Here is a 24,603-nt window from a genome sequence, read left to right as displayed (position 1 = left end):
ACTGGTGCCCATCTGGGATATCAGCACTTGCAAGAGGAGGATCAGCCAGTTGAGCCATTGCAGCTGGCCCAATTCCTTGGCTTTTACCAAGAACCAGAACAATCTTCCCCGAGTACCATCTTGTCCCGCTTCCCATGCCCGTGGAAAGAGCCCTGGGCTTAGAGCTGTACCCGCTGAGCTCTGGGTCACAAACATTGTGTCACCTGTGTCTTCTCCCTACAACAGGGGAAGCTAATATTCTGTGCCACAAATCTCACTGCCATGACGTCAATCCAGATATTCTCTTATAAGCCAAAGAACAAAACAAGTATGAGTGGCCTCCTCCTGAGGGGCCTCCACTTCCTCAACTCACCTTTCACAGCAACCATGTTACAGGCAGAGAAGTGACATAAACAGAGATGCAAACACCAAAAAATGAAAGCAGGCAACATATGCACAAGACCTTATTTATACATGATTTCATTTTTCTTTTACAGAAAAATGTCAACAGTTTCCTAGTCAAAATGGCTGGTGAACAAACAAAAACACAAAATAAATTTGAGCTTTGAGTTGTCCTTTGAAGGACAGCTGTGGAGGTCTTCTCATGCACCCTTGGCCAGTGGACCCAAATGCTATAACTCATTACTTCCACACAGAGGCGCTCTTGAGCCAAACTGACCTGAGAGCTACAAAATACCAGCACAACTCGCCAGCTTGCCAAGTTTCCGGATAAACTGACTGCTCCCAAGAAAACTGTGTCAACCATTCATTTAGGAAAAAAAAAAAAAAAAATCTTTCTAAATTGAACCACCTCACTTCCCTGGCTCAGCAAGGAGAAAATGCCAGGCATAGCTCTGGCTGTTTGGCTGACTCAGGATCCTACAGTGATGCCTTGGGGCAGCTCTCTGTGAACAAGCACCATTTCTGAGCAGCCCTTTCAGGGGGAGCAACCTGCCCTGACTCGGGTGACCCAGGCCCTGAATAAATCCCGGGCACCCCAGGCAGTGATCCCCTACCCTGCTTCCCTAGACTTCTCAAAGGAGGGCCTAGACCAGGGGTCAGCTCCGCACGCCCTCTGCATTCCTGCGGCTACCCAGAAGTTGGCCCTGGGGTATGAATGACAAGACATGGCCCACGCTTTAGAGTGACAGCAAATGTCAGTAACGATGAATCCCTCGTTTGGACCCCTTTTTCAAAAACAACAAAAGTAAGCCGTTCATGGAGCGCACTTCTAAAATCTAGAGGTATTGTTTTGCCAGTGAATCAAATTAAGCTTCCTACATTCACTCCTAATGGCTCAAGCAATGTCTACAATGGTATCAAAAGCAGGGGAGTTCTCCTAGATGCTAGCTGCCTAAATCCTCAAAGCTAAGAAGCAGGCAGGCTAGGAAAATTGTCTTTTGATTTTCTTAGCTCTGGCCCGTGTTCCCTCTGTGCAGGTCCCAGCCCTGGGGCTAGGTCATGTGTGTCCATGTGTCCCATCTTCCCAGCTCAGCCATGCTTCTCAGGTTCAGAGCCTACGAAGGCACTAGTTGCTAGTCAAAACTGGATAATATTTTAAATGTTCTTATTTATTTCATGTTGATTTTTTATTTATGGCAAACTGACTCTGGTTACTGATTTTCAACTCATGATATGACTTGTTGCTTTTTAGAATATTTTATAAAACTTAACACCATTAGGTCAATAATAGTGTATGGTAGTACCTCAGTGACTAAAGTTTGGGCAACAACGGCTGTAATCTAGTGAATCCAATTTTTAAAGTGACTTCCAAAGAAATAACAAACGTGGTAGAGAAGGAAACACACGCCAGTGTATTTGCAATGTGTGTGATAGTCTAGGATGAGCTCACCACAGCCTCTCCTAGACAAGATGGTTTCCAGAGTTACGAGTGAAGCGAAATATAAAAAGAGACAACTTCACAGAGATCCTGGACGACACAAGCCCTTGGTACCGTTAGGTGTGTGAGTAATATGACATTCAGCAGAGTCCTCTGTTGGAAGCAGGTGTGCCGATTCCTGCAGCCTCTTGGTCCAGTCTGTCCTATCGCCTCACAAAGGCAAGCTGGGGTAGTGGCACGCCTGCCTGGGGCCCAGAGCAGGTTCTGCACCTATTCTCTGTGTGGTCGCTTCAGCAAGGACTCGGGTGGCATCAGCCGGTGTTTCCCATTGCCGTTCACAGACAGGCCTTCCCGGCATGGCCAGGGTTCCTTGGGAGGATGGAGCAGAGTTTTCTTGGCAGGTCCTGCACGCTCACGGCACACCATGCTAACTGAAAAAGTGGCAAGAAGGAGAGAAAGAGAGCAGAGCCCCTCGCTCGTGGTGCAGTTTCTCGGTCACAGCGGCCGCGGGGATGCGTGCTCCCTTGTCCCCTGCCCCGGAGCCAAGGCATTGCGTCTCAGGGGTGCGGTGTCAGACATCGTAGTCCGGAGCCTTGCCCTGGGCTTGCCTGAGCCAGATCTGCAGGGTTACAAACGCTCCCACGGTCACATGAAAGAAGAGCTGCCAGAGGTTGCGTAGTTCATACAGATACATGTTGCACAGGCAAAGTAAGCCGAATGTCAAAAACGACTTGACGTTCCGCCAGCTGGTATAGTAGACGAGTAAATAACACTGTTCAAAACAGAGGAAAGACACGTCCGTTACAAGACAGTTCAGGGATGGATGCTTCTACTAGGCAAGTACAACCGGCCCAAGAGCACCACACGACAGCGGAATCCGGGGATAACACAACATAGCTGAGACATACAGCTCAGAAAGCCATATGGCTTGAAAAGGAAAGAGATTCTTCCTTGTACATTTTTCATTTTTTTAGAAGAAAGGTACTTTTTATCCTATTTTAAATGGGAGTACAAGGGCTGACTCCCTTGCAGAGGCCAGGTGGCCGCTGACGGCAACCTGACTAAGCAGCGTTCCCAGCTCTGACAAAGGCCCACCAGGCTATTTGAAACAGCACACTCTTGCAAAGCTGCAATGGAATCAACAACATCGTGTGGCCCCCTCTGAGTGCTGGCGGAGTATGACGGGAGCTTCTGGGGAAGCACTCAGTCAGGGCATGCTGGCAGAGGCCCTCCCTGGCTGGGAGGAGAACAGAGCCCTCTCCTACATGCTGCTGGCACTTCAGGGCAGGGATTATGAATGTATTTTTTATGTGGCATGGCAAATAGCAATGTCTTGAAAAAGATAAAAGCCAGCAGGAAGAAAAGGAGAGCCTGGAGGGGGGGCAAGATGGTACAGAATGCTTCCCACTAACTCTGGCATTTGCCCTTGCTGTCTGTTTTCTTCACAATGTACTCCAAACACCCATTTTTCTTATGCACAGACTTCCAATAAAATCTGAATCTCCTTCAGGGTGACATTTTTTTGGTCATTGGCTGACTCATTCTTCTCCAGGGCTCAGAAGAGCTCTCAGGCCGCACTGAGTGTTCAATGCTGAATGAACGAGGCTTTCCTAAGATGCCGTCTGAGATTCAAGGCCTGCAATGACAGGAATTAAATGGGATCACACGTGTGTGTGACATGGCAGCCAGGCCTCCCGAAGGGAATGATGTTCAGTGTTCTGTTAAGCGTGTTACAGTTCTTATACAAATGAAGGATTTTGCTTATTTAAAAAGAAGGCTGCAATCCAAGCAAAACGAATCGTAAGCTCTTATTTGAATAATTTTCACTATAGAAGGGTTGAAACTTCCCCAAAATCTTTTCCTCTGAAATAATTTTAGATTTAGAAAAAATTTACAAAAACAGTGGACTTCCCATTTTCTCTTCCTCTTGTTCCCCTAATGTCATCCTCTTACAGCACTGCTGCAAAATCGGGGCACTGACCCCCCTTTGTCTGCATTATGCCTGTGGTCCACGAGCGTGTCTCTAATCCCGGATACTGTAAGGCATTGGTGGTCGAGTCTCATCCCCAGGCTGTAACAGTCTCTCAGTTATTTTTTTCATAACCTTGACAGTCTTGAGAAATATCAGTTCTGTTGCAGAATGTCCCTCAGCTTGAGCGGGTCTGGTGTTTTCTCAAGAATGAACTGATACTATCTGATTTTTGGCACGATGAGCACAAAGCTGACAGGTACAGCGCCTCATGGCCAGCGCTGTTACCTTGGGAGTGTCTGCCAGGCCTCTCCACTGAGAAGTCATCCTAATTTCCTTTGTGAACAAAACGCATCTTGTCAAACTGTGTGGAGGACGAAATTCATGCAAATATCACAATAATTTCTATATCTATTGGAGATATTTTTATTGCAATAATGATTACTGGGACATTTACCTAATAGTAATTCTGTATTTTTACCAATTTATTAGTTGGAATTCTACTGTAAATAACAGCTAGTTTTCTGTGTCTCCTGGCTCTCAGCTTCGGATCAGCTCAGCTCTGGCCATGGTGGCCATCTGGGGAATGAACCAGAGGATGGAAGATCTCTATCTCTTCTTCCTTTTGTAAATTGGCCTTTCAAATAAAAATTTTTAAAAATTAGAAAGGAACATATACAATATACTCCACTAACCAGTACCGTGATCAAAATCTTTGTCCTGAATCTAATCGTGATCAAGGCAACCCAGACTGTAGCTCATGCTATATGGGACCTGCCTGGACTGTTCAAAAATGTTCATGTTATGACAGGACTGGTTTGGTAGCCTAGCAGCTAAAGTCCTCGCCTTGCACACACTAGGATCCCATATAGGCAACGGTTCTAATCCTGGCAGCCCTGCTTCCTATCCAGCTCCCTGCTTGTGGCCTGGGAAAGCAGCTGAAGATGGCCCAAAGCCTTGGGACCCTGCACTTGCATGGGAGGCTCGAAGGAGGCTCCTGGCTTCGGTTCGGATCAGCTCAGCTCTGGTCATTGTGGCTGCTTGGTTGAAAGATGATCTTCTATGTCTCTCCTTCTCTCTGTATATCTCACTTTCCAATAAAAATAAATCTTAAAAAAAGTCCATGCTATGAAAGATAAAAACAAGCTGGAGATTGTACTCTAGAGTAAGAGACACATAATGACCCACCTGCATTCTGCTAGATCAGGGAAATTAGCAGTAAAGAACATTTTGGAGACAGCTGAAATAATGTGAATATATTTCAATGTTAAATAACAATTGTATCAATGTTAAATCTCTTTGAGTATGCTACGTCATGGTGATACAGGCAGATTCCTAGACATGAAACCCAGACATGGAGTTGAAGAACCTGGCAACTAGAAATGTCAATGGATGCAGAACTCTCCTGTGCGCCAAAACAGAAACTTCAAAAGATTAGGAAACTGGATGCTTAGCAAGGCAGAAAACTTAGTCAAGAATATAGCAGCCAAACGCCATCTACCCATGACCACATCACCAAAGCCTAGGTGGAAGACCAGAACGCTGGAAAGAGATGTCCTGCAGGCCCTCTTTGTGTGGCTTCCAGACAAGCAGAAAGCCAGGATTTTTGTTCCTGTAAGATGGTAATGAGCTCCCTCAGCTCCAGCCCTCACCCAGTGACATCAGTGGAGATCATGTCTGGTCTGGACTTTTACCTGCTCCTCCTAATACAATAGTGATTTCTACAGAAACTATAGAGCCAGAAAAAAGTGGGAGGATATCTCAACTGTTGGAAAAAAAGAGCTGCCAAACCAGAATTCTGTATCCTTTAGGGAATATCCTTTAGGAACACAGGGACAATTGGAAAAAAGAAGAAATTCTCAGATAAGAAAAAACTATGAGAATTTATTGCAAAGAGATATGCCATGGTTTGAATTCTCATGAGTCCCAGAAAAATTAATAAAATTAAAAACAAAAGAACAAAATGAATGAAGCAAACAGCTGGCTCTCTGAAAAGATGGATGAAACTGAGATGCAGAAATGACAACAAAAAAGAAAAGATACCAATGGCCAAAATCATAAATAAAGACACCGCTAAAGGCAGTGTAGACATCAAAAGGGCAATGAGAGAATACTGCAACAAATTCCACACATATAAACTTAACAGACTGAAACAGATCATAACCTCAAAAACCACAGCTTTCATAACTCATCCAGCAAGACACAAGTAACTTAGATAATCCTACAACTATTTAGGAAATTGTATTTAAGACTTAACACATAGCTACACGGTTCTGATGAAGGCATAAACACTAGGTCAATGGAACAGAACACAGAACCACAGAAGAGTGCCACACAAATATGTCCATCAGATATTTCGGCAAAGGAGCAAAAGCAATGAAATGGAGAAAAAAGGCACCCGTTTTAACAGTGATGGAGCAACTGGACATGTCTAGGCCAAACAAAACAAAACAAAACAAAACAAAACAAAACAAAACAAAACAAAAAACAGTAGGGCCTGGTGTGATAGCCTAGCAGGTAAATCCTTGCCTTGTAATGTGCTGGGATCCTGTATGGCCATTATTTCATGACCCCAGCTGTTCCATCTCCCATCTAGATCCCTCCTATGGCCTGGGAAAGCAGTAGAGGATGGCCCAAGGCCTTGGAACCCTGCATCTATGTGAGAGACCCAGAAGAGTTCCTGGCTCCTGATTTCAGATAAGCTCAACTCCTGCCATTGCAGCTATTTGGGAAGTGAACCAGCAGATGGAAAATCTTTCTCTCTGTCTCTCCTTCTCTCTGTAAATCTGACTTTCCAATAAAAATTTTTAAATAAAGACAAAAACACTGATAATTACAATTTCCCAAGTGACAAAAATTCACTCAAAATGGATCGTGAGCTTAAACTGTAAAAGCTAAAATGATGAAACTTTCTCTTTTTAAGCGTAAACTATTCAGCAGCTGAGTACTTAGTCACGACACTGCAAGCATGATCCACAAAAAGAAAAATTGATCAAATGAGTTGTATATCAAAATGTAAAACTTACTCTGGAGAAAGACCTTAGTAAGAGAATGAAAAGACAAAAACAAAGCCCAGGAAAGATAAATAAGTAAGTAGGCAAGTAAGTAAATAAAAACAAACTGCATTAGACGGACTGAGTGCCAGCTCTGTTTCTGAGCCCACCTGGGAGGAAGCAAGTGAGGCACTGAGAGCTGGGCTCCCTGCCTGCTGGGGCAGCTGCATTGTCCAGGCTCCTGGCTTCAGCCTGGCCCAGAACACACAACACTACAATCATTCTACATGGTATATGTGGACAGCAGGCAATTTCACGCTTGTATAAAAAAGTGCTTTTTTGGTTTTCTTTACTAAAGTGTTAATGATTTACTTCTTTCAAGTAAAAGAACCCCTGAGCGCAGCCCCTCCCTGCGAGGTGACTCTCAGAACTGTTCCAGACTGCTCTGGCTCCGAGTCACAGCTCTCCGAGCCACGCAGGCCTCACTGGGAAACGGGGAGCAAACTTAGTGTGAGGACTTACTGTGAATGCCAAGTGCTCAGCACAAAAGTAAGAACTCAACACGTTCTGCTACTGTAAGCATCGAAAATGACCTCATTAAGCCAAAGCCACCAAACTCTGACTTTATGAAAATGATTATTTATGGAATTATTTTAAATTATTACTTGCCTTGTTTTATTTTAGAATCACACGAGATCAATGTTACAAAAAACACAACGACACAAAGTAGAAACTTTATAGATAGTGTGGCACTCTGCAAAAATCACAGCACTTAAAAATGGGATTTGGGGGCCTCGTGTGGTAGTCTAACAGCTAAAGTCCTCACCTTGCACGTGCCTGGGATCCAAGATGGGCACTGGTTTGTATCCTGGCAGCCCCATTTCCCTTGCAGCTCCCTGCTTGTGGCCTGGAAAGCAGTCCAAGGTGGCAGACCTAGAGGAGGCTCATGGCTCCTGGCTTTGGATCAGCACAGCTCTGGCAGTTGTAGCTGTTTAGGAAATGAGTCAACAGATCTTTCTCTGTCTCTCCTCCTCTCTGTATAGCTGACTTTCCAATAAAAAATAAATCTTTGGAAAAAAAAAAAAGGAAATGGACCCAGTGCAGTAGCCTAGTGGCTAATGTCCTCACCCTGTATGTACCAGGATCCCATACGGGTGCCGGCTTGCGTCCTGGTTGCTCCACTTCCCATCCAACTCCCTGCAGGTGGCCTGGGAAAGCAGTTGAGGACGGCCCAAAGCCTTGGGACCCTGCACCTGTGTGGGAGACCCGGAAGAACTCCTGGCTCCTGGCTTTGGATTGGCTAAGCTCTGGCCATTGTGGCCACTTGGGGAGTGAACCAGTGGATGGAAGATCTTTCTCTCCGTCTCTCTATAAATCTACATTTCCAATACAAATAAATAAATCATCAAAAAATACAGGAGACGCAGAGTTAATGAAAATAAATAAATCCTAAAAAAAAAAAAAAAATACAGGAGACATGGAGTTAAGTCCCAACTTCACTTTCTGCAGATCTCTGCCCTCCGACTTCCTATGGTGAGACAACACACCCTGTGGGGCAGCACTGTGGTGATTCAAGCAGAAAATCTACACAAAAATATTTCATAAAATTAAAGCAATTCCAGACCTTAACAAATCCAAGCCTTTACAACGTCAACATGAGCTATCACTCATGAAGTCTGACTAATTTGACAGAAATTTCTGAAGACAATGGAGGAAAATTTCGAGGATTTTTTAAAAATGTGGCCCTTGAAACTAGAATTTCTAAGTGTATTTACATGAAAGTCTAACACATATACTTAAAAAATTTCCCAAAATACCTTCATAGAATTTTTACTTAAAATATTTTGTTTTGAAGATTCATCATCTGCTAGCACACTTTCCAAATGCCTGCAATGGTCAGGGATGGGAGCCAGGAACTCCATTCAAAGTCTCTCACTGGATGGCAGGGACCCAAGTCCCTGGGCCATACCCTGCCACCCTCCCAGGGGCACCAGCAGGGGGTCAGGTCGGAACTGAACAGTTGGCATCCTCACATGGAAGGCAAGTAGCAGTCCAACCCACTGTACCACAATACTGGTGCCTATATAAAATTACTACAATTACATTTCTGATTCTTCCTAATGTGTTTTTTTCCCCATATAAGTCAAAGAAATGTGTCAAGTATAGCAGGGCCGAAGCCCTTGCTTACTCTTGTATGTTTTGACAAAGGTGGTCCTGAGTTTGGGTAACTGGTGTTGCTGTCCCCCCCACTGCACCCCCTCTAGCCTTGGATATGTCAATCCCAGTCTCCACGTCCCCTGAGTGCCACACGCTCTCTCCTCCCTACGTCTCACAAGCACTGTCTTCAACCTCGCAAGTCTTCTTTCTTAAGTGCCTCACTGCCATGATCGCACAGTCTTGGCCCTCAGTACTTTCTGCCACTAAGAGAATCATCTTCCCATCAAGTTCTTTGAGTCAGTCTTTGCTTTTGGTATCCACCTTATTCATCACTGCCAAACAAAGTGTCCTAATATTCACGCAGACTTTGAATTGCTTTGGTGGTTTTCAAAGACTTTCCCTCCAAACACAAAGTCATTAGCTTATTGCATCAGCAGAGCATGGAAGTTGACCAATCAGTGATCAGAAAATCTGCAAAGAGCCATACTGTTGTTGGAACACACCCAACTGGATAAGCTGGAGTGACAGAGAGAAGGCTGGGAACCTGTTGAGAAGAGGCTTCAGGCAGAGGCTTACGGCCTGGGAAAGCAGCAGAACTTAGCTCAAGTCCTCGGACCCCTGCACCCATGTGGGAGACTGAGAAGTTCTTGGCTCCTGGCTTTGGATTGGCTCAGGCTGTTGTAGCCACTTAGAGAGTGAATCAGCAGATGGGAAGACCTCTCTGTCTCTCCTTCCCTCTGTAAATCCACCTTTCAAATAAAAATAACATATTTTTAAAAACCACAAACGGACAAGTAATGATTAAAATTGATAACTGAGACAACCAACAGTCCGGAAGCATTGTTACAAATGGAGAACACCTACCTGGTAAAGGCAGGCTGCTGTTCCAAGGAAAAACGCAATGATGTAATTAAAATCCTCACCATCGCTCTGCAAAACAGAAATAAAAGCTGACTTCTTTCTTAGTGGGCATCCATTTCTAAGACAATTCATCAGGACAGGTTAAGACAATATGTAATACATTCAACATTTCCACAAATACGTAAAAATTCTCAAGTCCTGGAATAGAAACAAAAATACTTCATTTAACCCAAGAAATGTGAGGTAGAGGAAGACAAGTGTTCTGCTGTGTCAACTACATTTCACCCAAGATAAAAACCACTGAGGAAACCTCTCTGAGTCATGGGAAGGTCTATCTTCTTATCAACAAAGCTGAATAAAGATGTGTGACCCCCTGGTGGACCAGTTATCCCTGCTCACATAAACAATGTAGAAACTTCACACGACTGCACTTTCAACAAAACATGAATAATCTGGGGCAGCTGTTGTGGCATAGCAGGTAAAGGTGCTACTTAAATACCAGCTTCCCTACGGGTGCAGGTTGAGTTCTGGCCATTCCACTTTTAACCCACTTCCTTGTTAATGAGTCAGAGAAAGCAGCAGAAAGTAGCCTGAGTACTTGGGTTGTCCCTACCACCCGCATGAGAGACAGGGAAGTTTATAGCTCCTGGCTTACGGTCCAACCCGAGGCCATTTGGGGAGTGAACCAGTGGATGAAAGAAAGATCTTTCTCTGTCTTTATTTCATTCAAACAGTGAATAATTTGGCATGATTTAAAAAAAAAAAAAAAAGACTGAAAACTAAAAAGTTACTGTCCACTAGAGTGTGCTAAATGCAAGCTCTGCTGGAGAAACAGCTACCCAGAGGGAAAACTGGTGAGCAGAAATTTCTTTGAAAACAAAACTAGACATTTGTCGCATACCAAGCTTTCCTACTCTTTTTCAGTTCCTCTTAAATATTCTATACTCAACAGCTCCTTCCAATTTAGTTACGAAATAGAACTTAATGTTTATGAAAGAGTATTAGATTTGTTTTTCTTCCAGGAAGAAATGTTAAAATTTGGTCATTTTTTTTATTTCAAGAAAAAATCTTTGGGCCCAGCATGATAGCGTAGCGGTTAAAGTCCTTGCCTTGAACGTACCAGGATCCTATATGGGTGCCGGTTCTAATCCCGGCGGCCCTGCTTCCCATCCAACTCCCTGCCTGTGGCCTGGGAATGCAGTCAAGGACGGCCCAATGCTTTGGGACCCTGCACCTGTGTGGGAGACCAGGAAGAACTCCTGGCTCCTGGCTTCAGATTGGCTCAGCAGCCGCCGTTGCAGCCACTTGGGAAGTGAAGCTTTGGATTGAAGAAATTCCTCTCTGCCTCTCCTCCTGTCTGTATATCCAGCTTTCTAGTAAAACAAAAAAACAAGAAAAACAACAACAACAACAACAACAAAAAACTTTTACACAATGAAAATTCTACAAGACACATAAGTACGTCCATGAAAGCTCTTCACAAAACAGTATAAAGAACATACTCTTCCTGTGCTGGCTATGGGCAGCAGAATTGACTGTGCAGAAAGCACTAGAGTGGCTTATCCCAGTGACAACATCTTCAAACAGGAACAATCAACTTGGCTGGCTGCTCAGGGCAGTCAGACCCCAGAGGCAGGCAAGGTCAACATGCGCCCTTCCCACCGCAACAGCTCTAAGACTTTAAATAAAAGTTCTGCCTGATTGATTGCTTAGTTCTTCATTTTTATGACTCTTATTTTTCTGATTGTAAATAAACATTCATTACATTGCAGAAAATTTGCAAACTAGAGATCATACAAAGAAATTCATACAGGCCATAAATACGACTCTGAGAACTGGAATTTTCTAATGTACTGCCTCTGGTGTGTATGTGTATGCATGTACATTTTAAAGAAAGGTAATGATATCTTTATATCCTGCTGCTTAGTATTTCATATTCTATCATACTTTTGCAAGACAATAACTATTCCTCAGCCACAGAATTTATAGTGACTGAATTATAATTATAATCATTTACAATGATTGTATAAACAATGCAGGGCTGTATCACAATTTAATTAATATCCTACAACTGGAAATCATGCTTTTTTTCTAAATTTACACTATCATTTTAGAACTCTTAATTGTGCCTGGAACCTTTGAGCACACATTTCTAAAGTCAGTCAGACTTGGCTTCGAATCTTTACTAACAATCTATATAAATGCAGACCATTTTATTTCATCACAATTTCTTCTACTGAAAAAAGAAAATAGTTGCCTAGATTAAGTGAAATAACACTTGTTTGTACATATGTTATATAAAGTCTGTGGAAAATAGAATGTTCTAGATCTCCCAGAGAGGTGGCAGAAACTCAACTACTTGAACCATCACTGCTGCCTCCCAGGTTCTGCATCAAAGATGGAAATACACAAACACTGAGGGGTTGGGTGGGATAAGAAGTTGGAATGGGGAGCCAGAGGAAAACAGGAACCCCAGGCACTCTGCTGCAGGATGCAGGCATCCCAACAGCACCTACCTTGCCACTTTTTCTTTTTTTTTTTAAGATTTATTTATTTTTATTTGAAAGACAGATTACAGAGAGGAAAGACGGGGAACAATCTTTATCCGCTGTTTCACTCCCCAGATGTCTACGACCATTGGAGCTGAGCTGAGCCAGGAGCCAGGAGTTTCTCCTGGGGCTCCCGTGTGGGTGTAGGGTCTGAAGAACTTGGGCCATTCTCCCCCGCTTCCCCAGACTATAAGCAAGTGGAGGAGCTAGGATACCAACCGGCACCCATACCGGCACCGGTATACACAGGGTGAGTATTTCGCTGAGCCAATCACCAGTCTCCCATCACCAACTTTCTGAAGTACCTTTTAGAAAATGCCTGGCACACAACAAGCACCCACATTCATCCTGGGGTTTCTGTTACTCATCTGTGTCACTGATCTGACAGACAACTTTCAGTGCTGTCTGAATCCCTTAAAAAGGCGTATTTTCTCAATTAGATGCTAATTTTTCTTTCTGTCAGAGTCAGACAAATAGATACATATACACATGCAGAGTAGAAGGGAGGAGAACAGACAAAGACAGATCTTATGAGAGTGCTCCCACCCATTGGTTCGTTTCCCAAATATCCACAAGTGCCCAGGCAGGGCCAGTGCCAAAGTGGGGGTAGGGCATAAAACCCAATTCTATGTGAGTAGGAAGCTTGAGTCAGGAGCCAGAGCCAGGAATCAAACTCGGGAATTCTATAGAGAATACAGATGTCTTAAATAGGCTACACATCTGCTCCCAGATTCTAGTCATTCTTGAAGTCAGAATATAAGTCTATTTGAAACAGTATTCCATAATAGGAATTCAACAAATGCATGCCAAGTTGAGTTAAACTTGGAAAAAATCTTTGTATCTAGTCTACTAAATGCAGAATTCTTTATAAACATACTTTTTCATTCAATAACTATTCCTTAAGCACTTATGAAACAGACATAAGTAACAAAAAATATAGACGTTCAGATCAATTAAGTTGTTCACCTGTGAATTAAGAAGGCAGATACTGGGCCTGGTGGTGTAGCATAGTGGCTAAGGTCCTTGCCTTAAACGTGCCTGGGTTCCAATATGGGCGCCAGTTCTAATCCCAGCCGAACTGCTTCCAATCCAGCTCCCTGTTTGTGGCCTGGGAAAGCAGTCGAGGACGGCCCAAGGCTTTTGGACTTTGCACCCATGTGAGAGACCCAGAAGAGCTACTGACTCCTGGCTTCAAATTGGCTCACTCCAGTCGTTGCGGCTGCTTGGGGAGTGAACCATCAGACAGAAGATCTTCCTCTCTGTCTCTCCTCCTCTGTATATCTGACTTTCCAAATAAAAATAAATAAATCTTTTTAAAAATAACAACAATAAAAAGAAGGCAGATATTAAACAGTTCTCATCAAAGTGGTGATGGATGGGATGAGATGGGTATGTCTAGTACACCAGGGGAGCCCACAGGAGATCATGCAGTTCTGTTCCCAGGAGAAAAAGAGGTCAGGGAGAGTTTCCTTTAGGAAAGCTTCACCGGGTCTTGAAGGCTCAACAGGTGGTCCAGGCTAACAAGGCAGAAGGGAAGCACTTAGAGGGAGGAGGTTGGAATGGCTTCCTTCTGAATAATACAAGGAAACAGAAAGACCATGCAGCCACCAAGAATGGACCAGATCTCTGTGTGCTGATAGAAAATCCTCTGACATATCATGTCGTGGAAAAAAAAAAGATGTACACTATCATTTGTGTAAGACATTTCAAAAGAATAATACTTAAGTAAACCTATAAATACAAACATGCTACTTTATGCATACAACCTCAGAAACGCCAGTGGTTGATTCTGAGGAGGAGAAATGGGGAAAGAATAATTTTTTGGTAAAAATTACATATCAATTTTCATAAGCTTTCCAGTATATCATATGCTGACTTTACTGTGTATGTTATGCATGAGCAGGTATTAACTTTTTTAAAAAGCCACAATGAAAACATTCAGGAAGAAGGGATAGTATTAGAAGACTAAAAGTCAAGCAAAGAGTACTGGAAAATTTTATCATTTAAAGAACAGATTAAAAAAAAAGATATATTAAAAAAGTGAATTTATCAAATACACCGAGGAATAGGAAGGCAAAGCAGAAAGCAGAACAATCAAAAGAAAGAAAACTGCTCCGTGAAAATGAAGGGATGAGAGCTGGTCAAGAAGGATTACTACGTTCCAGGATTAGTGTCTATTTTATTGGCTTCTAAGTTTTCTGAAATAAGCACAATTTTTCTGAAATGAAAACGAGGGAAGAAGTGAATGATATGTGAAAGGAGGTAGAGAGGGCATATAAGCTTAAGAAGTAACTGCAGAATCTGGCAAGCAGGAAGACACACCGAGCTCCATGTTTGGTGTCTGGAAGAATTTCGGAGATCAGAGTAGACAAGGAAAGCAGATGGAGAGGGAGAGAGGACAACAGACACAGTCTACTTGTTCAAGAAATTAGAAAACACACGGGGAGGCTGTTACTGTGTTACTGCCAGTTGTTGCTGTTACAGCATAGCAGGACTGAAGGCAAAGAGTCAGAGAAGTTAGGATAGTGCCGAGCCTGGAAAGAGAAGCAGGGAAGGTGTAGAAGGAAGCGGTTCAATAAAAATTTTCAAATCTTTACTAGTCACTTCTGCAGGATGCTAGGGTATCAACGCAATGCTCAGAAAACAAATCTTAAAACTTTTTTTTTAAAAGGTGAGAATGAAAGCAAAGGCTTCATGTAACAGTCATATGTGAATTAGAATTATTAAAATGTTTACGAAAATTCCAAAATGTTATCAGTGCTAAATATTACACACATACACACACACACACAAAGTACCGGTGTTGTAGTGTAGTGTATTAAGCTGTTTGTTGCAATACCAGAATCCCTTATTTGTGCTGGGTTAAGTCCTGACTGTTCCACTTCCAATCCAGCTCCCTGCTAGTGCATCTGAGACGAATGGTTCAAGTGCTGGGGTCTTTACCACCCAAATGGAAAGGCCAAGATGGAGTTCTAGGCCCCTGGCTTCAGCCTGGCCTAGCCCAGCCATTACAGTCATTTGGAGAGCGAACCACAAGTCAGATGATCTCTCTCTCTCTCTCTCTCTCTCCTTCCCATCCCTATCCCCTAAAACTCAGCCTTCCAAATAAATCTTTTTTAATATAAAAAGGCATAAAACAATAAAATAGGTGTACGTACATGTAATAAATATATATATATATAAACATACTTATATATGGGCTTCAAAATATTTTTGTATTAAAACAAACTTAATTTTTAATTCTATTTATCCAAAGACTAATTTTAAAATACCCCTGCATGCATCTCAGAGGAAATTTGGAGACGGTTTTTATTTTCTTTATACATCTTTCCTCAATCCTTTAATAATTATTAAGTCCAGAAAATTTCTTTTAAAAGCAAGCAAGCACCTATATCTTAGTTTGGATATTATGCCACTTAATAAATAAATCAAAAACTTTTCTTGAGCTTTAGCAAATATGTAATTTTTTAAAAAGCTATTAACAAGTCAGTGAAAATAAAGACAAGTAATGAAAGCAGGCTGATTACTTCTGCTTTGAAGTTGGGATTATAGACAATTTTAGAATCAGAGACTCCAGGGATGCTGATGTGGAAGTGGCCCTGGGGGTTATCTAGTCCAAAGCCTTCCTCTTACAGACCAAGAGGATGAGAGCTGAGAAGCAAAGGAACTATCCAGGGTCACCAAGGTGGCTCCTGTCAGACCTGCCAGCCAGCCAGGCCCCCAGGCCGGCATTTCCGCTTATCAGAAGAGATTTTTTTCCTAATGCATCATATGCAAATTACTTCTAGATTGGCTGCAACCTAATTGGTATCATTGTTTCAAGGTTGATTTTTAGTGGAACGCAAGCAGGAGGATAAAAGCGTAGGAAGTGTCAACTCATAATAAACATCTCTAAGCACAGGATAAAGTTAGCAAGTGAGTGAAAAGAATCTAATTTACACATTACTGTGAACGTCAAATCAAATTTATCAACTTAAAAAAAAAAAAACAAATCACACCCATCCTAAACCTCCTCAGTGTAGACTTAGATACCAAACAAAAACTTCAGAGCTCACATTATAACACATCTTTCACTATCAAATTCAGAGGCACTTATCTATGCTGAATCTTCAAATGAAAACAACACCATGCAGTAACATTGACTCAAATTCATATGTGCCTGGGGCACAAAGTTATATACCAAAAGACAAACAGCAATGATTTTTAGCATTCAGCAAGAATATTCAGTACTCTAGGCTTTTAAAGATGTGAACTTTAAATTATCATCTACCTAGTCTGTTCATTTGCTTCATCTGGGTCCTGCCTTTTTTCACCCTAGTTCACGACCATGACTGGAACAAACTCCACATCGGATAATCTCAATACAGATACAGGTCCAAGTCCTGTGTCCAGAAATTGCACTCATCTACACAGCTAACCACCTTTAGGAGAGCTACATTTACTGGCCAAAAATTATCTACAGGGACTCTATAGATTATTCTGAACACAAAATATAACAATAAACCAGGGGTAAGGCTAAGAGTATGGCTTAGGTCAAGAGGCTTTAGTGAAAACAGACTTTTTTTTTCCTCCAATATACAAGCCATGGATAATAATAAACAGTGAGAGACCACAGGCCAATACTTCTGTATATATTTTCTTCCAGGTTAAATTGGACTAGGGATATACTTGTCAGTGTTGTTTGCACCAGTGAACCTACTTTAAAATTCTACATTGATCATGGTGCCCATTTGCGTATTCCCATCTCTGTTCCTTTTGTTTGCCTAATATCCATTCCATCTTTAGGACACACAAACCTTAGAAGGCAGATATTTGTGACTAGCTAGCATTCCCTCATTAATCCTCAGAGCAAGACAAGGCTAAATATTTCTAAGCACTGAATCTTAGCAGGACATTTTTCTCTCTGCAGATATAAAATCCCCAGGAACTGGAACAACAGGAATCTTGTAATAATTCTTCCTTAGGTAAGAGGATAAGAATGTGCTGGAGAATCTTTTACAACTACCTATGGGCTGACAAACTACTTGAGAATATATTTCCCTCAGTGTCATCCTTTGTCGTTCTCTCGTTCCTCACTCACTGTCCTATGGGTTATGGAAGAACAAAGGTTTTTTTTCCAAACAATGCTAAGGCAACACGCAGACAGGTGCAAATGCCTCTAGCTTCCAGATAGATCATTTTCCCTCATGAACCAATTTACAGTTGCCTGAGTCAGGTAAAAAAAAACCTTGGAATAAATTTAGAACGGGGAAAAAACAAAGATTTCTGTGTCAATCAACACATTATGAATTACCTGACAATGAAAGACTATTCTGACCTCTTTATTGGTCATAATCTACTTCATGCCTCTTTCATGTCCTATCACCACAGTTATTTTTAACTATATAAAGCAACCAAAGGTCTGAAAGGACTGTCCTTGTATCCTGTGACCTAATTAGTTCCACATAACTTATTATTATATTTTCATTCTTGAGATTTTCTATGCAGAGAATAATGTCATGTGTAATCAAATCCATTTTATCTTTTATCTCCTGATCTGTATACTTTTCTTATTGCATTAACCAGGACTTCCAGTTGAATAGAGGCAGTTAACATACATCCTTGCTTTCTTTCTGTATTACTGGGAAAAGCATATAATTTCCCATCATCAAGAAAAATATTAGATATACAGGTTGTGGATAGATATTCTATTTTTAATGTTTATTTATTTTTATTGGAAAGGCAGATTAGATTTACAGAGAGAAGGAGAGACAAAGATCTTCCACCCACTGGTTCAGTTCCCAGATGGCCACAACAGCTGCAGCTGAGCCAATCCGAAGCCAGGAACTAGGAGCCTCTTCTGTGTATCCTACATGGGTGCAGGGTCCCAGGGTTTGTGTCGTCCTCTGCTGCTTTCCCAGGCCATAAGGAGCTGGATGGGAAGTGGAGCAGCCGGGACACAAACCGGCAATCATGGGATCCTGGTGCTTGAAGGGGTTGGATTCAGCAATCGAGCCATTGCATTTGGCCCAGTAGATACTCTGCACCAAGTTGAGGAAGTTGCCTTCTATTCCTAGTTTGCTGGAATTTTTCATCATAAATGGAATTAGGACTCTATCAAATGCTTTTTCCGCCCAGCTACTCAAATAATCCCGTGATATAGTAGATACAATAGATTATATTAATCTATTGGTATAGATAATAGTGATATAAAAATCCTATTAATTAAGATATTGACCCAGTCTTGGTTACCTGGGATAAATCTCACTTAGTTGTGGTATATAATTCTTCTTATACATTGTCAGATTTGATTTTCTAACATACTGCTGAGAATTTCTTCATCTATGATACTGGTCTGTACAAAGTACCTAGGTAAAATGTAAATTGGGGGCAGATATCTGGCATAGTGGCTAAAATGCCAGTTAGGACACACACGGACACACACACACACACACACACACACACATCTGAGTACCTGTTTTCAACCCCCCAGTTGAGCTCCTGACTCTAGCAGCCTGTTCAGATAGACCGTCAGTAGCAATGGTGATGGCTCAAGAAATTCAGTCTTTTCGCTCCCATGGGAGATCTGCTTTGGATTCTCAGCTACAGGCTTCAGCCATCCCAGGATCCCAGAGAGGGAGCCAGCTCTCTTTCCTTCTCTCTCCTCCTCTTTTTTCCATTTGTCTCTTTGCTTCTCAAATTTAAAAAAAAAAAAAATGGCTTTAATGCAAATAGGCTGAGAAATCTCAGAGTCATTAGTTAGTTATATAAGCAGTAATTAGTTTAAATACATTATTATTCTTTTGAAATCTTTGCTATCAATTGTGATGAGCAAAGATATTACTAGAGGGATATTAGTGGATTATGGAGAAACAAGGCAGGAGCTGGCAAGCTGGTACAGGCTGCAACACTGGCATCCCAGACAAGGGCCTGTTCAAGTCCGAGCTGCCCCACTTTTGATTCACCTAATGAGCCTGGGAAAGCAGCGAAAGATGGCTCAAATGCCGAGGCTCCTACAATCCATGTGGGAGATGCAGATGAAGTGCCAGCTCCTGACCAGCGTGGCCATGTGGCCATTTGGGAACTGAACCAGCAGGTGGAAGGTGTGTTTGTATGTGTGTGTTGCATGCACATGTGTGTGTCTGTTTCTCCCTCTTCATTTGCATCTCTCTCAAATAAATATTAAGTCTTTTTCTAAAAAAGTCAGTTATAACATGCTATGGTTTGAATACTAACTTGGCTTCCAAACTTCTATGGAAATTTAGACTGCAAACTCTTTCAGTTAACCCCCATGTCTGAATTGCTACAGCTTTATAAGCACACAGAGACCACAGAATGACAGAGGAAAACAGACACATGCATCTCTTATGTTTGGCTGTATGATGCCCTTTGCCACCTGCAGCTACTGGCCAAGAACATCATCACCAGATGTCAGAACCAATCGGACCTGTTTGGTGTTCAGCTGTGATACTTCAGAACCAAGAGCCTAAAGAGCCTCTCCTTTCTTTATAAAGTTAGCCTGCCTCAGGTTTTTAATTACAGGAAGGAAAAGCCATGGTTCACTACCCTCTTTAGTTTTTAAGTAATGAATGAATCAAGAAGGGAGAAGGAAGGAATCAGCCCAAGAAGGCAGAGAGGACATGTGACTGTCAGAAACTACTGCTTCCTGTAACAGGCTTTGTGAGCTGCAAGAGCCTTACATGGGTGTTAATTTACTATGAATGTCTAAGCACAGATCATGACTTACACACTGTCTTAAAGAGTCAAGGATGAAAAGACTCTTTGCAGTGGAGAGTTTTCTGCACCCAGGCCTGCCCAGCTGCTGCAACCCTAACAAAACTCAACTCTTCACACACTTATTTTATTGCTCTTCCCACAATTTCAAGTGTCAAAATTTTTAAAACAGGCAAAGAGTAGCTTATGTATTCACTTTTTCAGTCAGACATTTGCAAATGTCTTTGATTCTTTTTGTTGGCAGCTTGTCCAAATTAGTTCAAAACTCCACTCGCTTTACTGGAAATCTATCCAGCCTGGGTAGGGGAGGAGGACAGGAAGGCAAAGGGACAGACTGTGTCCTGAGTGTGAAAGAAGAAAAAGCCTTTAGTTGTGGACATGGGATGTTTGCAAGAGGAATTGAGAAGTCACGGGAAGCACTACCCAACCCCTCTTGGGATAGCTCTGCTGCCAGAAATGGTGATATTATAAGTTCTGCTGGCTTTGAGGGCTGAGTCCAGTCAGGGGCTATACAGCAAAGCACTCTGAGTGTTCCCCAAACTAACAGCACTTTTAGCACAGACTAGAGCATACTGAATGAGTTTTTACAAAAGGTATTTGGAGCTTACTGCAGGTAAGAGAAACAGAATGGGTTCACTATGTGAAAGTGTCAAGAACTCCACAGAAGTAATGGAAATGAGAAAGGATTCTTGCAACATCTCAAATGAGCCAGATTCAAGGAAGGAAGTTTCAGAAAGTTTACAAAAAGCCTAACACAAAAAGTTTATACATTCTGATAACAACAGTCTCAGAAGAAACTGGAGAGTGAAATCAAGGGCAAAATCTGAAGAAACTGTTTCCTAGGTCTCTCAGGTGTCAAAAGATCAGTCAAAAATCAAAAATGGTGAAAGAGCAGATAACTAAGTAGGACTACACGGATATGAGACGAAAACATGTATGTCGTTCTCATGCTTCCGCTGTGGTCTATTTGCATCCCTCCAGTCCCAAGTCAGCCCTTCTTCCACCCTGGGCCACAGGGACCTTTCGTCTTCCCAACTCTGTGCGTGGTGCAACTACTCATCGTGTTCTTTGCCTCCCCAACTCAGCTGGATGCTGTGAGACCACAGGGCTCGTGTCACACACACCTTCTGCCTGCAGAGTGCTTATGAACATCGTCACCCAAAGAGATTCCAAGTGCGTGCTGATGGAGTCAGAGGAACAACCCAGAGAGCTGTTTTCAGAGGAGAGACTAGAGTAGCTAGGAAGAAACAGACTTTGAATATGCATTCTAAGTTGTACTAACACCTAATCCACTTTCAAATCAATTATGTAACAAGCAGAATGAATAGGCACAGTCATTTGAAATGGCAAAAATAGCATAGTACCTGTAGGAGACTTTCTATGGCATGAAAGCCTCGAATTAAATTCAGAGCTCCACATAAAAGACTAAGGATGAATGCCACAATCCCTGACAGAGTAGCTGGTTCCAGTCGCTGGTGAGCTGGAAAAGAAAAGAAATGGGTAGAAATGAATACCAATATCTCACGTAGCTGAACTTCATGCAAAACACAAATTCAATGTGCAATTTAAATAGGTCAGATTATTTTTCATAAAATTACTTAATATAGTAGACATTAAATATTCTTTTAAAATGCAAAATGTTTGAAACATAAAGGTTTCATTTCCCAGAATTTAAATTAACTTTCTTTCCTCTGTATTTTTTACAAAGATACCTAACTTGCACTTAGGATATAGAGCCAGAAGTGCTTGTACCTAGCAACAGAACATTCAGAACAGGGGTGGGGTAGTATATAAGAATGGGCTGTGACCTGTGATGCCAGCATCCCATACGAGTCCTGGCTTCTCCTCTTCTGATTCAGCTCCCTGCTAATGCACCTGGGAAAGCAGCAGCAGATGGCCCAAAAGCTTGGGACCCAGCCATCCATGGGGTAGGGCTTCAGGCTTCTTGCTCCTGGCTTTGAACATGCTCAGTCCTGGCCAATGTGGCGATTTGTAAAGTGAGCCAGTGGGTGGGAAATGATCACTGACTCTTTCTCTCTTTGTCTCTCCTTCTCTCTCTGTAACATTGCCTTCCAAATAAATAAATTAAAAAGTTCAGAAAAAAAATCCTGTTGCTAAAATATGTCTGGTTTTTGCAAGTAGAGGCAGATATCTGCAAAGGTGAGCGCTTGAATCCATTGTGTAATTCCTACTTTGTCTGAAAATGCTTAGAAAACATTTTTAAGGACAAACATAGCTTGCCTTAAGCAGCACTTCCCCTTATCTGGGTTCCAGTGCTATAAATACCACAGGATATACTTGTAAGTGAAAATTCACAATCACTGAACTGAGCTGCACAACTGAAAGGAACATCACAGATACCCAGTTTCTCATATTCTGAATACTGCTTGACAATAGAAATGATAAAATGTCAGCTGAAGAAGTGACCATTTTATTTTGGCCAGTGCATTTCCTTATCTTCAAAGCTTTAGCAGCATCAGACATTCAGTTATACAATAGCTTCTTTCATCATCATTGTGGGCTTAATAGAATTAACAATAGAATCCAAATAAAATTACAAAACAGAAAATGAAATTATCTAAACCTCAAAAGGGAAACAGAAGGAAAGAAAGGACAACAGTACCACATTTTGATGATTTCACTGAAGTCACTGAAGTGTAAAAAGCTCTCACAATGGAGTTAATGAGGTGGAATATTAATATAAGAAAGGCTTAAATCTTGGCAAATTATATTCAGCCATTACAGCAGAAAAGCTTCCCTAAACAATATATAAAAACACAAAACCCCATATCACAAAACAGTATTTATTCCTCAAATTCACCAAAAAGTGCTAATAGGAGATGACATTCTTAAATTTCCTTCCTTGCCAGACTGCGTGTCTGGTCTCTCAATTACCTTTTGTCAGACTGTAACATAAAAAAAGAAAAATTAGATTTTTTTTTTTATGAAGTACTGATACCAAATCTTATATCAGTAGAAAAAAAGTTGACAATTTAAAAACCTATCCAATGGATTTGCCGAGCAGGCATGCTCTGCACCTTCCCTGCCTCCCTCTCTACCTCTTATCAGTAAAGAGTAAAAGCAGTGAGAGGCCCTGTAATGAAAAGGGAGGCAATAGAGGCCTCAAAAATAAAACCAACAGACAACTGAATACATACGTATATCATATTTCTAAAGTATATGAAACAAGTCTGCCCTACTAAGAATAAGCAAATAATGTTCTGCACCACAACTAAAACACCTTAGCTTTTTAGAGACACGGCCATTCTTCAAATGAAAGATATCCCTATAGTGTTAATGAAACGCTAAGAAATGAAAAAGTCTGTCAATTAAATATTAAGTTTCTAACATCAGCCTTTTAGCATTGGAATATCATCTTTATAATGATAGTACATGGTTTATAATTTTTTTCCAAAGGGAGCACAGATTTTCTCTTTTTATTGGAAAGATTTACAGAGAGAAGGAGTGACAGAGAAAAAAAATCTTCCGCCTGCCGTTTCACTCCCCAAGTGGCCACAACAGCTGGAGCTGAGCCAATTTCGAAGTCAGAAGCCAGAAGCTTCTTCTGGGTCTCCCACATAGCTGCAGGGTCCCTAGGCTTTGGACAGTCCTTGACTGCTTTCCCAGGTCATAAGCAGGGAGCTGGATGGGAAATGGAGCAGCAGGGATTCGAACCGCCACCCACATGGGATCCTTGCAGAAGCAAGGCAAGGACTGCAGGCACTAAGCTACCGCACAGGGCCCCAGATCACAGATATTTTTAAAGGTATAGAAGCAACAAGAACACGGTGGACATGGTGTTGAAGGATGGCTGGCACTGTGCCCCACCACCATAAGAAAGACATTCTATCCTGGAGATTTCCTTACTGCCACCTCGCCCCCTTCCCTGTGGCTTGCACTTACAGAATGGCTATTACCTAAGACAGGGGACCCTCCTTAAGGGTAATTCTCCATTCTAACAAATTAAACCAGCTACTTTCTCGATTTTTATATTGTTTTCTATATACTTACTGCACACTTCAGTTTGGCACTATGCTAGGCACTTTAAGGTGCAGAGGGCCTTTGGAACAATATCAAATGAAAGTCAGCATAGAGAAAAAATAATTTTGCTGAATCCAACACATTACCCCCTGGGCAGTTTTTGTTTTGTTCTGTTTTTGCTATTATTAGCTTCTGCTACAATGCCTTTTCTTTAATTAGTCCTTCTGAACTCAATAATGGTGTGTTCATAAGAAAAGTCTTCTCAATGTATCAATGATTTATAGAGGCTGCAAAAAAGAAAATCTGAAAGAAGTAAAAATGAACCCTTTGGAAGCCCAATGGTTCTGGCTAAACAAAAATATATTCAACAAAAATACCTTTTGTTATGATTCTGTGTGGAATTATACATTTTAGAAAATACAACTGTGCCCTCAAAGCATTTTTTGATCATTTTTAAAGGAGATAGACAGTTCAATAAGCATATGACAATAAATAGCATTCTAAGCTAAAAAGGAGGGAATGTGAAACAGAAGATGCAGGTACCGGGAAGGTGGTGAAAGG

General features: G+C 41.7%; 1 protein-coding gene across 2 annotated transcripts in view; it reads right to left on the bottom strand.

The window, feature by feature from the left end:
• Positions 1-1,532: 1,532 nt before the first annotated feature.
• Positions 1,533-24,603, bottom strand: part of SEC22A (SEC22 homolog A, vesicle trafficking protein) — a 55,729-nt gene continuing 32,658 nt past the window's right edge. The window contains exons 5-7 of one of the 2 annotated variants that reach the window (XM_041002805.1): positions 21,426-21,541; positions 9,803-9,868; positions 1,533-2,591 (exon numbers count right to left, since the gene is read on the bottom strand). In XM_041002805.1, the coding sequence (XP_040858739.1) occupies positions 2,391-2,591; positions 9,803-9,868; positions 21,426-21,541 (383 nt within the window). In that variant the 3' untranslated portion in view covers positions 1,533-2,390. The remainder of the gene's footprint in view (positions 2,592-9,802; positions 9,869-21,425; positions 21,542-24,603) is intronic. The other variant, XM_041002806.1, reaches the window with a different exon arrangement.

The sequence above is a fragment of the Ochotona curzoniae genome, unplaced genomic scaffold, assembly GCF_017591425.1.
Source record: "Ochotona curzoniae isolate NIBS_2020 unplaced genomic scaffold, NIBS_Ocur_1.0 scaffold_2587, whole genome shotgun sequence".
In the NCBI taxonomy this organism is placed as follows: domain Eukaryota; kingdom Metazoa; phylum Chordata; class Mammalia; order Lagomorpha; family Ochotonidae; genus Ochotona; species Ochotona curzoniae.
The sequence above is the reverse complement of the archived record's forward strand: the minus strand, read 5'-3'. Positions and strand labels throughout refer to the sequence as shown.